This window comes from Aphis gossypii, chromosome 2, assembly GCF_020184175.1.
Source record: "Aphis gossypii isolate Hap1 chromosome 2, ASM2018417v2, whole genome shotgun sequence".
In the NCBI taxonomy this organism is placed as follows: Eukaryota; Metazoa; Arthropoda; class Insecta; order Hemiptera; family Aphididae; genus Aphis; species Aphis gossypii.
The window spans coordinates 4,716,479-4,732,107 of record NC_065531.1 but is presented as its reverse complement, the minus strand read 5'-3'; the positions used below and the strand labels follow the sequence as shown (position 1 = coordinate 4,732,107).

The following is a 15,629-nucleotide window of genomic DNA, read 5'->3' as shown; positions in this document are numbered from 1 at the left end:
TGATATTTATTTCTATTTGAAAATTTGTCTACAAAAAAATTATCATTGTAAACCATTCATATAAAAAAAGATTTGTACCATTTTTACTACAGGAACTATAATAGTTCCTTTTTAAAAAGTTAATCATCAACGTATTATTATAAAAATATCAAATATAAAATAAAATGTGATAAACTATTGAAGAATAATCTGAATATTATACAGAGTGTAGCATAATGGACTTCCACATTTCCCAAATACTGGCCGGAAATAATTATTGTTTTAAATATTGTTTGTTATAACTGGAGTCTGGAAGTCTAACTCTATATATTTATTTAATTGAATTTGTGCCTACTTATAATATTTTTATTTATTTCAACTTTCTAGTATGATACTATGATAATATAATCATATGTCATATTAATTATGAAATTTGAACAATAATACTATATTATAAAGTCTAAATATTCAATGCACCGAAATAGTAAATAATTCTTGTAACCGGCCTTCAAGTAATATGGCGGTGCCTGGTGGTATTCATGTTAACCAAAATAGTAACATTATAAATTGTACCACTTTTTTCACGGTGTGTTATCACCTTCTATTCTCTACATTGTAAAGACTAAAGAAACGTATCAAACTATACATCACGTGGTGTTCAGTCTTATAGAATTATAGTGAACTTTAAAGACGTGTAATATCATAAAACTTAAAGGTAAGAACATGATCTTTATTTGTACGTTGCCACGTTGGTTAATTTGAATATATAAGTTTTAAACGAGTCATATCACTGCTCTTAATTTAAATTTGGTTTATTATTATTATTGTTATTTAAAAATTAAACACAGAATGTATAGTCTATATTTGTATGGAAATTATTAACATAACTAGCATTGATTATTGACTATTATAATTTATAAATGTGTAAACCAGGATAACAATTATAACACTTCATATAATATGTATATACAACAGCTTATAGATAGGGCCGTAAATCATCATAATTACCTAATGCTTTTATGTGGAATTCCTTAAAATTTCATTCATTTCGTTCATTTGATTCACTAAAATTTAATGGACCAAACATGAGTCACTAAATACTGTTTAATGGAACTTTGGCTCACTATTGATTCATTAAATGTTTAATGATTGTTCTAGTAACCCAGCATTAATATAATTATTGATTTATTTTAGTTATAATACCTAATAAACTAAAGTGAGGGTTACCTATGATTTATGCAAAATAAAATAGGTATTGTTTTCCGACAGCCTATTTTCGCTAAATTTACCTGTGTAAACATTTTACATTAACGGCTTGGTTAATTAAAATACATATAAAAGTCGTTGTATGGTGTTTATTAGTTGCGGTCGTCCCTCAAAAAGATAACATACTGAATGCGGTTACTGAATAAAAAATTCTTTTTTTAATTAATAATTAAATATGAAATTAATACTTCGTTTATTTATTTAATTTAGAAAAATTTATTAATCAACATTTTCTTTCCCATTTATATCGAAAAGATTACAGATTTAGGATGTTAGGACTGTCTACACTATTATTTATTGTGTGGATATGGTTAAAAATATTGATACTTATGTTTAAATTAAGTGGTTAAATTTGTGTCAAAATATAATATAATATTTATCATATTGTTTAATAATAATTGTTATTATAACTTGTGTCTGAAAAAAAGTTTCAAATACTCGGAAATTTCACTCGTTTTCATGTATGCTTTTGCTAGATGAGTGCTAATGACTGCATTTTGCGTAACCATGCTTACCCTAGGTGTTAATATAATTTCAACCGATAAAGAGCATTTTCTAGCGCAGCGTTTCCCAAATGGTGGTCCGTGGAACCCTGGGGTTCCGTGAAAGAGCCACAAGGGTTCCGATTTCCGTTTAAAAATAAAACAGAATTTTTGTAGAAAAGAATCACAACAAACGGTGGCGCTGCAGTTAAGTTCGCGCGTTGACCTATAAGTTAAAATGGCTAGATGCACACAAATTTCATTCTTCTCATTAAGTTGATAAAAACGGGTACTAAGTTACATTGTATTTCCATGTACAGTAAATGTTTTTTAATGCATAAAATAATTGTCTTTCATTTATATTTTTTCTTTCTTTTTAAATCAATTACATAAAAATATAAATACTACAAGGCAATAATTTTCTGTTATCAAACTAGGGTTCCATAGAAAAAATAAATTGGGAAACGCTGTTCTAGCGCAAAAAATATGATATTATGAAGAAGCTGAAATTAATCGACTTAAATACCTGAAGTCGATTTCATTAAATTTGTACTTACAACATTTTATAATTTATACACATTATAGGTACTATATTTTGACACAAGTTATAATATTATTATTAAACAGTATTATACATATTATATTATATTTTAATACATTTTTCTAAATTAAATAAATAAACGAAATATTAATTTCATATTTAATTATTAATTAAAAAAGAAATTTTTAATTAAGTGACCGCAAGCAGTATGTAACCTTTTTGAGGGGTGACCCTATATATATATATATATATCCACCTTGATATAGGTACTCCGTTATCGAATAGATAGGGATAGATAGGTGTCCTTATTCGTCAAAAGAACAACAACAGTGTGATTTTATCAGACATACCTATGTTCAAATAGTTGCATTTAATTATAATTAAGATTGGGATGGTATATTATGTAATATGTATTTGTTTATTCTTGTTATAATTAATTTGATAGATAATTTAAAAAAAAATGTATTATTAACTATTATTATTTATAACCTACATAGCCTATAGTTTTTAAAAGCAATTTGAACCAACTTTGATTATTGTTTCAAAAAAATGTGTATTTGTAATTGATTATTATTTTTGAAAAATTAGTACAATTAACTATGTGATTTAAATAAAATGTTATTGATTATTAAAATTATAATTATTTAATTAACTATTATTTGAGAAAAATATATTACTTAATTATCATTATTATATCAGATAAATTTGGCGCAAATACATGATGATTGATAGCCACTTAACTTCTTAAGTATAGATATAATATTTAAAATATATAATCTCATACCTATATAAAGATATAAAATAACAGGAGAGATGACTCATGGTATCATGCATAATATACCTAATAATAAATAATTATAATAATGTTGTTTTTAATTAGGTAACAGACAATTAGAGAATAATACGATTTTATAAGCAAATTGTAGTAAGCATGGCTGCGAGGATACTGTTCCCGGATATTTTATTGAAGAGGCAATTATGTGTCTATTTTATTTTCCAAATAGATTTTTCATTTTACTACATTCAGTCTCCTCTAAATAAGAATTAACTAGTAACCAAAAATTACGCAAATGTCAGTTGTTACCTTGCGAAAGAATTCTGTTTAGTGGACTATATTTTCCAAAATATATAGGACGTAGGTACAGTAAGTTCCTAAGCAGAATTTTAGAAAAGAACACTAGTTAAGCATAACAGATACATAGGAAAAGAATTATGTTCGAGAAGTATACATATATATAATTTTATTTTTATTGCGCAAAATTGAAGATTAAGAAGATACTAACATATTTTAAGTGTCGAGAAGGGTTGTCAAGTATTGTAATAGAATATTGATATGATATTAGTGTAGGTAATTGTATAGTAAGACGATATAGAATGAATATTTTTTGTAGTTGACATTCGTAATAGTTAATATTTAAGTTCAAATGCAGACTGTGGTGTTAGAAACTTGTAAACAAAACAAGGGACAGTATTTTATTTTGACATAATTTCTAATATTTAAGTTTAATAGAAAGTCAAATCATTCTTTAATTTTAACCAGAAACACGCAAAATTGCTATAAATTAGATTTATGCTCATTAACACTTCCAGAAAACGATATCTCAAAATAATGCAATAATTTATATCTATACATAAATACTATTATCGGAAGGAAGTAAAATAGTCACATAATATAACAAATCGTCAAGTTAAAAGGGGATTTCATCGATTCCGCCAGACCTTTTTATACTAGGGGATAAGGTATATCGATTCCGCCAGTATCGACTCCTCCAGTACAGGTAGTCTAAAAACAACCTATCGATTCCGCCAGGAAAAATAATCTTCCCGAATAAAATTATCGTTTTATAGATATATATTATCGTTATAGTTGTATTATTGTAATAACTTTCTCGCTAATTGATGATAATCTAACGAGTAGAAGCGTAGTTGTCCTATACTAATCTGGTCAGTCTTGACTTTTCCTCGTGTCATTATACTTCACAAAATGAATTTCGAAATTGTAGCTGGTGAACGACAAAATAACTTAGTTATTTATCAAAATGAAAAATTTTTTAAAACTAACTTTGTGAAGTATTTATGTGCCTATAAGTTTGCCTATAAGTTGTGCCTAAAATTTAATTTGTTTTATTTTATATATATATATATTGTATTGTATTGTATTGTATTTTTATATTGATTATTAATTTAGTTAAAATAATTAGATGATTTATTTTAAATATATTATATTGTATTTATTTTATTTTGTATGTATATATTATATTAAATTTATTAGACTGATTATTAATTTAGTTCAAATAATTAGATGATTTATTTTATGTATATTATATTGTATTTATTTTATTTTGCATGTATATTTTATATTAAATTTATTAGACTGACTATTAATTTAGTTCAAATAATTAGATGATTTATTTTATATATATGTATTGTATTGTATTGTATTGTATTTTTATATTGATTATTAATTTAGTTCAAATAATTAGATGATTTATTTTATATATATTAGGTATATTGTATTTATTTTATTTTGTATATAATATAATATATTATATTGGTTATTAATTTAATTTTAATATTTAAATTAAATGTATTTATATTTAAATTATCAGTAATTATTGAATTATTTTGTAGATATATTATAATAACAGGAACAGGTTAACAGCTGTAGCAGATGCCTGATTAAAATTTAAGGTATAAATTGGTAGGTGGCGGAATCGATAGGTTGTTTTTTGACTACCTGTACTGGCGGAGTCGATACTGGCGGAATCGATGCTACATTGGCGGAATCGATGGGTTAAGTCGGCGGCGATCAAAATCGGTTTTACTGGGCATCCCCAAACGTCACTCTGCCATAAGGAAACCAGTTTTGACAGCAGGGAGACACAGGAGGATGCGCAGAACTTGATAGCCCGACTTGCACTCTCACGGCGCACTCAGTATAGTTGTTACAACAAATCCAGCAATAACAATTTAACGACTAACGACTGACTGTCGAACAGGTGTTTCGCTAAGCCGATGATCGATGGCTAAAGGTACCATCGTTATGAGCTTACAATATTATAATTACCTATTCATAACCGGTCCAGAAATAACAAATATTATTATTATAGATACCTATAAATATTATGTACAAAAATGATAAAAATAGAAACAAATGACAATAACAAAAATATCATAAAATGTTTTCAATAAAAATATTTCTACAAATCACTGGTATTTTTTTTTAATAGGACAGAGTATTAAAAGTTCATCAAACTGTATAACAATACATTTATTTTCCAGATCATAACACTCAGTGGGGAAAATGGAAGTCGTCATTGAACAAGGTGCTCTAAAAGGACTTCAAAAAAAAACGCTATTGTCAAACAAACCTTACGTCAGTTTTCTAGGCATACCCTACGCTCAACCACCCGTTAACGACTTACGATTTAAGGTGAACAGTTTCGTACATATATATTATATTGTCAATTACAGTTGGTACTTTCTTTAAAGTTTAAATATATAAAAATAAAACGAAATATATTATATAGTATAATATCTTTGTTGAATGGGTATTAATACTAAATAATAATCTATTATACTATATAGAACGTATTGTAAATATTATGTTTAGAGCAGTTTTTTTAATGTTATATATTATTATGTGTGATAAAGGCCTTCATATTATTAAGGTATAATAATAATATTTCATAATATATTATATTATAAGAAAAAAAACTGCACTCACGTATTTGCACCACACTGTGACTAACATTCCAATTAATAAACTAAAAAAATACTTTTACCTATGCATAAATTAGTTTACCCATCGGGCATGACAGTGGGACCTATTGATTGTTCTATTAAACGATTTTCATCTATAGCCATTTTATTAGATACCTTTTTAACTTTATAAAATATGCATTATACATTTATATTTTACTTATAATAATAGTTAATTTATTTATTTATTAACAAAATATGTCATCTTGTGCGTTGTTGTTTATGTAAAATTATCATTTATCATCAATTGGCAATAACAAGTCCATATTTCAGAAAACAAAGATATAGAATAAATTGTTGAATAAAATTAAATAAAAATTATCCGCTTGTATATAATTTATAATATAACTATATTATAAAAAAAAATCGTCAATTCAAACACAGTGGTGCAACTTGGAGATGGGGGGGGGGGGGGGGGGTCATGGCATATCTTAGTTCAAATTTAGCACCTCTTATTCTTTTAATACCTAATTATTATTATTGTGCTTTACTGACACTAAAATAACAATATAATATAGCATGAAACCCAAAAAAATTATGTTGATTTAAAATATACAATATATTATAATTTATTTAATATGAATGAAATAAATAAAAGTTACTTAATTTCTCTGAGGTATTGCAGACAGTCTTAATACATCACGTTTTAAAGGTCAAGTTGCGTCTATGTCAAACTAGTTTTTGGACGAAAAGACTAATTTTTCCGCTTTGTTGTCTCGCTTTCATTTTTTATTCCTCAACAAAAATTTCACGTAATTATTCTGAAAGGATTAACATAATATGAATATATGATTATATAATAAGTAATGAATTTATCTTAAATTATATTTTATAATGCTTTCATTATAATTTTAGAATACCATAGTACTGCAGAAAATATTTAAAACCATATTTGAAGATTTTTTTTTATAGGCTCCTGTCAAACATCCCGGATGGTCTGGAGTTTTAAATGCTGTTTCAGAAAGAGACAAATGCACGCAGTACGTTTTTATGACGAATCACATCGTTGGAAGCGAAGATTGCTTGTACCTAAATATATCGGTGCCACAGGTCGTAAAAACATTTCATAAAGTTTGATACTCTATTGTTATACATAATTTGTCGACTTTGTGTATAATATCTTTGTAACTTACTGTTATTAGCAGAACGAATTGAATGGAAAACTTGCTGTTATGATATTCATACACGGAGGTGCCTTTAACTATGGCAGTGGGTCAATGAATGAATATTCTCCCGATTATTTTCTCGACGAAAACGTGATTGTCGTCCCAATAAATTATCGTCTAAACGCCCTAGGTGATCATTAACAAGATATTCAATTAATAAATAATATTATTATATTAAGTATATTATAATTCATTTGATTTTTTTAAAAAAAAACAAGAATTTTTATACAAAACCAATTGTTGACAAAATTGCTTTTTTACATTGTTATAATTGTAATTCAAAAACGAATTACAGTAGGTACCTAAATACTTGAAAATTTCACCAAATCTTTATATTAGCATTATTTATACTTATATGGTTAAATTATTAAATTATTTTGGTTTTTTTTAGTCACTTTTACCTAGAAACCTAAAATTTTCGATTTTTCTAAGTATTTTTTTTTTTGTAATAGCGGTATAAAATTTTTTAAAAAATGTGTAAATTTCATACAAAGTATTTTACACGCTGTTCCTTGTTCAAAAAAAAAACAATAATAAATCGTTATTTACAATTTATTTTATTAGCGTTTAAAGTTCAAATATTATTAACAAATTTCGTCGAAATCATATGAATATTAAATTTGCAAATTATTTTGTAGTAAAAATTTAAAAGAAGCTAAAAATAAAAAATTTAAAACAAGTTTTTCCATAATTTTGGCTTGCCAACTATAATTATAAAAGAAATTGAGCATGGGTCGATTAAAAAAAATTATCTTAAGTTTACATTTTTACAAAATCGAAATTCTTGATAAAATAACAATTTACTATCAAATAGTTTAAGATTTTTGTTATAGATAGTTAAAAATTACTAGTTTTAGAAACATTAAAAACACCAGTTTTTTAAATTGGCATTTTCTGTAGGTACCTACATGATATATAATTTTAGTCAGGTCTTTAAAACACAAACCAATTAAATATAATATAAAAATAATTGTATAATAATAAATATAACATATTATTTTTGTTCAGGATTTCTAAACTTGGATATTGACGAGTGTCCTGGAAACGTGGGCTTGAAAGATCAACTATTTGCAATCAAATGGGTTAAAGCGAATATAGCTGCATTTGGGGGTGATGTAAACAATATCACCATATTCGGCGAAAGTGCAGGATCAGCGTCTGTTCATTATCACACAATATCACCACAATCCAGAGGTTAAATTTTAAGAGTTTTATTAACTACGACAAAAAAATAAAAAAATTATGTTAATTAATTCCAATTAAATTTTCGTATTATGCCTACAATTGTATCGATTGTCAGTTGACAATTACTATCAAGACTTGAGTCTATTATTGTGATATTCTCGATCCACCTAATATTGTTATCATCGTTAGACCACAGAATAAAATGATAATCATTAATATTTAATATAATTTAATTTTAGGTTTATTCCAAAAAGCAATTATGCAAAGTGGAAGTGCTTTTAACCCGTGGGCGTTTACTGAAAATCACAGAGCTTCAGCCTATAAGTTAGCCAAAAACTTAGGATGTTTAAGTATTGATCCCAAAGAAATACTAAAATACTTAAAAAATGTATCAGCGATTGATTTAGTGAAAGAAACTGAATTCAAGGTTTGTAAATATTGAATTTTAATTAGTTTCTTTACAGTAGGGTGACCACTGACCATACATCCTATTTTAAATAGGATTGTCCCGTTTTTTGTAGTATTTATAATACATATATTATGTAATTATTGTATATTGTTTCATGTTTTAACAATCAATATACCTATATTTTACTCATTGCAAAAAAGTGTCCTGTTTATTTATTTATTTTTTTTTTGGAATATGGTCACCCTACTTTACAGGTACAAACACACAAACACATACAAACATAAAGGAAATTATTATATATATTAATTCTAACTTCTAAGTAAAGTACCGTAATAAATCTTTGTATATGTACGTTTGAGTGAAGAACATTATTACAATCGTCTTACTCCCAATAAATCTATAAAAATTGAATTAGTCAAACTGTAGGTATAATAATAATATACGAAAAACTAATTAATTTATATGCTTAATTAACGTATTTGTAACTTTAATGTCAGTGTGGTGTTAATAACTATGTATATGACATTGCAGGAGAACACAGTGGCTTTGTTTACTCATTTTAATTAAAAATTTAGTTACTATAAGATTTTCATTAAATATATTACAGCAATAATTATGGAAAACTGAAATCGAAAAAAAAAAATGGTTGAATTAAAGGACTAAAACTTTTCAACACATAGTTAAAAAAAACTCGAAATCTTAATAAAATTTAAAAAACACTATAAGCTATTTTGCCCAACAGTAAGAAAAATGTTGTGTCTCACACGTGGTCTTTTGTATAATTTGTTTTATATTATGTTTAATATGTTTTTAATATGTCCATTTTGAAAACGATACGATCTTGTTGGTAAAATAGATGATTTTAAACAATAAATCAGAAAATAATTACTTCAATGTAAAGTGAAATAATCATAAATATTAATAATGATTTATTCATAAAGGACGAAACAGATTTTATGGATTACAAATTTGTCCCATCTATTGAAAGTGATGCGATCAGTAATCCATTTTTACCAGCTTACCCTAAAACTTTAGCAACCTCTACATTTCCAGTACCCGTAATCATTGGAGTTAACAATATGGAAGGAATTGTAGCATTAACTGGTGAATATATCTTTTAATTCGATTATAATAAGACTAATATACTTACATTTTTAGTTATATTAAAGTCTTACAATTATTTTTTTTTATTTTTTTTTTATTTTTAGAGGATAGAATAAGTCTATTTTCCGATGATCACCACATTACAGATGAAATTTCAAAACTATTTAGAAATCGGTACAGTACTGAAACTATAAGTAAAATAAAAGATTTTTATTTTAATAAAAGTAATATCAGTTCTGAAACAATGAAGTTGGAAAACATATGTAACGTAAGCACGATTTATTGGTAATTAATTATTATAACTGATAATTTAATCATTAATAAAAGCGGGCAAGTGAGTACCGATCTGCTGTACATTAGGTGCCGTATGGATCATTATTATATATTATAGGAGTGTGTATGATAGTTATCATTGTATACGAAAAACGATTCTGAACGAAGATGATTTGTCAGCCTAGGATATAATTTCTAGTGGTTGGTGTCACCTAACTTGGTGAAAAAGGTGGTTTATGTTTTAATGGCCTGAATACAACAAAATTTAAGTTCTTTTATAATAATTGTAAGTTAAACTTATGAAAAACCTTATATTAAATTTTCAACTCTTAGCTACTTATACAAAAATTTTTATGAAATATACTTACAAAATAATTTGCAAATATTCATGGTTTTGACGAATTTTTGTCAATATTTGAACTTCAAATGCTAATAAAAAAAAAATTGTGCCTATGTATTCTTATAATTTTTTAATCACTATAATAATAACTTATGAGCAACTTTGCATTAAATTTTCAAGTATTTTGATAGGGCCAAAAAGATTTTATCGACACATAAAAAAACAATTTTCAGAAAAATTGAAAATTTCAGTTGTCTATAAATAGCTCAAAAAAAGTCAAAATATTTTGAATATTAAATCACGTATAGAAAACCCGAATCTTAATAACTGGTAAAATTTTCAAGTATCTACGACTTATACTTTTTGAATAATAACAAATATCAAAAATCGTTTGAGGCTAAACTGTTATTTAACGCGGTTTTTGTAAAAATTTTAATTTCAAACACTCATAAAAATTTTTTGCCTGAATCCGGTAGAGTTTTTTTTACAGATATTTGAAGAAAAATGTATGGAGAACCTTGTACCAAATTTTCAAAACTTAGTTATAAAAGAAAAAAAATTTTATGATTTTTCAACTTCAAGATTACTTGCAAATTTTCGCGTTTTCGACAGATTTCGTAAAAATTTGAACTAAAAACGCTTATAAAAAAAAATTGTGACTAACGATTTTTAATTTTTTTTAGCTACATGAACAACAACTCATAAGGAACCTTGTATTAAATTTTCAAAACTTTTTGGTCATCCAAAAATTTTTTATCGACACTTTAAAAAAAATTTCTCAAAAAAATCGAAAATTTCAGTGGTTTATAAATAACTCAAAAAAAGTCAAAATTTTTTGAAAATTTAATTATATACAGATACCACTGACATTAACATTTGGTGAAAATTTCAAGTATTTTCAGGGATTAGTTTTTGAATTACAACCATAAAAAAAAACCATTTGGTCGAAAACTGGATTTGCGTAAAAATTCCCGTTTTTCCGCCATTTTTTTTTTGTTTTTCTCGTTTTTTTTTGAAAACTGTTGGAAAATGTTAACTTTTTACCTGTATAATGCACCAAGGATATTCACTTTTACATCGGAAACCACCCACATAGTTTGAAATTGGAGCATTATTTCGACTAGTTATGCTGTACACAGACACAAAAAAAAAAACACACATCATTGTAAAATCAATACATTTATCACTTCGTTCAGAATCTAAAATCTTATTTTTTATGAACTCATTACAAGTCTTTGTATGAGCCTTTCATTGAAATACGAATTTTACAAAGTCCTTTCGTTGTATAATTCTTATTGTCATTTTTGCGGCTATATAATATTTGAGCAGTACGCGATTTACTTACAATAATATTGCTGGAGAAGCATCGCAACTACAAACAATGCAACTGAATTATTCACGATCATTTTAACTTACTAGCACAAAAACGAGCAAATCGTTCTATATATTAAAATTTAGACACCAGGATTAATATAATATTTTAATGACATCAAAGATTATTTTGAATTGCAGACTGATGTTGGTGAATTGCGGGGTTAAGGATTTATAGTCTTATAGGCGAATTCATTATAACGTTTACGCCCCTTCGTAGAAATTTACATACCTACCTTGTGGTTAACCGGTAATTAACAAAACACAATTTTTAACTTAATACTACGTATATGTCGTAGATGTTTTAAACATTTTGTGATTATTATTTTGTAATAGAATAGTACATTAAGTACAATAATTAATGTATAATTATAATATTAAAAATATATTAAATAAAAATAAATAACATACATCAACTTGTTGATCAACTTTCAATGTTTTTTATAGAGAAGGAGCATGTATGTCGTGTGGGAAACCAGCGATGATGATAACCACTAACTCTTTTCCCATTTATTGTAGTATGAAAGATATGGCATCTTAGCCACCTACATCGAAAGAAAAAATATCAAAAGGGAACCAAAAGTTTGGATACAAATATAGTTAAAATATAACATAAACATTAACTCTAAAATAGGTATTCATAATTTACTTTAAATATAGAGTATTTTGAAGTTAATTCGTATTTTGTTTTAGCGAGAATGCTAAAAAAAGTATAAAAAAAAATGCTTTTTACCTATAAGTTATTCATGTTTAATAGTAAAGTTTCGAGTAATTTACCTATATATAAATACACATAAAAACTTAATAGTGGTCCTTAAACTAAATACGATATAGGTACTATCGAGGCAGTATTATACATAATATTATAATTTGTTTATCTGTGTAACTTAATAATAGTATGCACTCATGTACTATAATGTATATTACTTAATAGAAAAACTAATTAAATTTTTCTTTTTTAATTTATCAAGTAATTTTTTTTTTTTATGAACTTCATAACTTTGTCAAATTAATTGGCCATTGTAATTATTTAGTCCTTTTTAGTTACCTATCTTGATAAATAATACAAATAAAACAAAAAATGTTAATATTTTGATTTAGTAATTTTAAAGATACAAATTCATAAAAATTGTGTAAAGCATTACAGTTTAATGTACAGTTCACAATAAATATTAAATAACAATAGTAGGTAGGTATTATGAGTTAATATAAAATACATAGGCACTTACTTGTGTTTGACAAAATTGAGCACAAACTAAGATAGTTAAGTAATAATTAATTAATAACTTACTATATTGTACTAATAATGTATATTTAAATATTATTGCAACAATAGGATTTAGGTGATAATTAAAAAAAAAAAAATAAAAAAATCGGCAAGTGGGTACCGCTCTGCTGTACATATATAATACAGTTTTCATCAATCACAATTCCATTAGCAATATAGTGTAACCAATTGTAATCAAAAAAAAAAAAAATCTTATTTTTTATAAACTCATTACAAGTCTTTGTATAAGCTTTTCATTGAAATACGAATTTTACAAAGTCCTTTCTTTGTGCAATTCTGATTATCATTTTTGCGGCTTCAGCTAAAAGATAATAAATTAATGAGTGAGGGCATGTAATTATATATCACCAAAACATACATGTAAAATGATAGCCAAGTTCAATACTATAATATATGCCCTGGTTGTTGACTTCAACGACAAAAGAAGTGAGATCTAAATGGATGCCAAGTTTAATGTTCAGTCCAGAAATTTATTTATAACAACATAACATATAATTTCTTCTTATCACTTAGAATAATGTTTTGAAGCCTAAGGTCTGACTTGGCTGGTTTCCATATACGAATTATGTTATAGCCTTCGCAAATTCTAAAGTTGTGAGTTCTTTTTTATCCTTCTAAAAATTTGACTTGCTGGTAGGAACTAGCTATGGAACATAGTGCTCTTGCATGACTGTTTTAGTTGTATAATTCGTATATGACAACCAGCCAAGTCAGACCTTAGGCTTAGGTTAGGTTAAAATTATTTTATCTTCTTTTGAGTATATTATTTTTAATTATCATAATTTTATTTACTTTAATTTCTACTGGTGGGTGGATAATTCATAATTGTAAGATTAATTATTTAATTATGCGCGCGGGTCGCCAATATCGACACGACGACACATATCGACTGGACGTATTTTTGGAGCCGCGATTTAAAAATGTTCAAGTTTCTGATTTTTTCCTTTATATTAACCTAACTACCTATTTGTATGCCAAATTTGAACTTTCTAGGTCATCTGGAAGTGGGTTAGAATTTTGATCTATAGGTGAGTCAGTGATAAAAATGACGATTTTGGGACGTTAATATCTAAATAACGGTTTGAGATATGTTTATAAAATTTGAAAAAACATATGTATCTAGTAAGTCTCAATATATGAGCCAAATTTGACATGTTTATGTGGAATAGTTTTTGAGCTATGAAGGGGTGAAAAGTGGCTCCAAATGGTTCGTGTAATATTACACACGGTGCTGCTCGCCAGTTCTGTTAGCTAGAACTTGGCTTGACACGCTACCGCGTGTTTAGATAAACATATAAATATAAGAAAATATAACTGTAGTAATTATATATTAGGCAGTAAGTTTAATCTTTATTATAAATTATAACTGTTTATTAAATCCTTAGAAAACCTGAAAATAAAAATGTCTGGAGATAAAACGCAACAAAGTGAATGTTCTGGATCAGATACACTATGTATAGTTAAGCAAGTTGTATAGTAAGTTATAATTTTATAAGCTTATTTTAGTTTATTTATAGTAAAGTTTATTCATGTGTGCATAATTTTATTTGGTGTGTGGGAAGGGTGGCAGGGTATTAACATTTTAAATTTTCACTAAATTTTTCTTCTTCTTCTTCTAATGGCATTTCTAGTCTCTAAGAGTTTTTGCCGCCATTACTACACTTCGCCACCTGTCTCTATCTTGAACTGCCTCCCTCCAATTCTCAAATCCAAGGATTTTAAAATCTTCTTCTACATCGTCTATCCATCTTTTTCTTGGTCTGCCTCTTGGTCTTTTACCTATTGGGTTCCATTCCAATGTCACTCTAACTACTTCATTCTCTTGTCTTCTCATTATGTGTCCTAACCATTGTATACTTTGGCTTTTGATGAAGTTTGTTACTGTTGTTAGCTCCAACATATCGTACAGCTCTCTGTTGTACCTTCTCCACCAATTCCCCGTTGTTTCATTAAATACAGGTCCACATTTTTTCCTCCATATTCTGTGTTCAAAAGTCCTCAATTTCCTGAGGACTCTGTTTGTTTGGTTGTCGTCCAAGCTTCGCAACCATAAGTTAGCGTCGGTCTTATAATGGCTACGTATAGTCTTGCTTTCGTTTTCTTTGATAACATTTTGGACGTGAAAAATTTTGTCAGAGCATAGAACGTTCTCTGAGCTTTGTTTATCCGAATACTTATTTCCTTTGACCAGTCATTCTTTGTACTTAATGTGGCTCCCAAATATTTGAAATCGCTAACTTTTTCATAGGCTAAATTCTCCAACTCACTAGGGTCCTCCACGCTCTCAATTAGTTCCATTATCTTTGTTTTCTCATTGTTAATTTCAAGACCTGTTCTTTTCGCTGCTTCTTCTAACACTCTGGCTGAGTTGGCTGTGTCTAAAAGCGAGTCACCTATTATGTCTAAATCATCAGCGAAGCCGAGAATCTGTATCTTATTCTGACCGATTAGTAGGCCACCTTC

The 15,629-nt window shown here is 26.9% G+C and overlaps 1 protein-coding gene across 3 annotated transcripts; it reads left to right on the top strand.

Moving 5' to 3' along the window:
* Positions 1 to 526: 526 nt before the first annotated feature.
* Positions 527 to 10,213, top strand: LOC126550457 (esterase FE4-like). 3 transcript variants are annotated; one of them, XM_050202065.1, is made up of 8 exons: positions 527 to 694; positions 5,551 to 5,701; positions 6,943 to 7,080; positions 7,176 to 7,326; positions 8,205 to 8,390; positions 8,621 to 8,808; positions 9,732 to 9,894; positions 9,999 to 10,213. In XM_050202065.1, the coding sequence occupies exons 2-8, from the start codon at positions 5,573 to 5,575 to the stop codon at positions 10,181 to 10,183; spliced, it is 1,140 nt and encodes a 379-aa protein (XP_050058022.1). In that variant the 5' UTR covers positions 527 to 694; positions 5,551 to 5,572; the 3' UTR covers positions 10,184 to 10,213. The 3 variants fall into 3 exon arrangements, with proteins under 3 accessions (XP_050058022.1, XP_050058021.1, XP_050058023.1); XM_050202064.1 differs by having other exon boundaries at positions 7,173 to 7,326; XM_050202066.1 differs by lacking the exons at positions 527 to 694; positions 5,551 to 5,701 and adding an exon at positions 6,645 to 6,782 and having other exon boundaries at positions 7,173 to 7,326.
* Positions 10,214 to 15,629: the final 5,416 nt, after the last annotated feature.

Excerpts from the sequence above, each read along its gene's own strand:
- LOC126550457 (XM_050202064.1), top strand. The coding sequence starts at position 5,573 with ATGGAAGTCGTCATTGAACAAGGTGCTCTAAAAGGACTTCAAAAAAAA. Across the intron at positions 5,702-6,942 it reads TTAACGACTTACGATTTAAG|GCTCCTGTCAAACATCCCGG; the intron begins GTGAACAGTTTC and ends TTTTTTTTATAG. Across the intron at positions 7,081-7,172 it reads TAAATATATCGGTGCCACAG|CAGAACGAATTGAATGGAAA; the intron begins GTCGTAAAAACA and ends TACTGTTATTAG.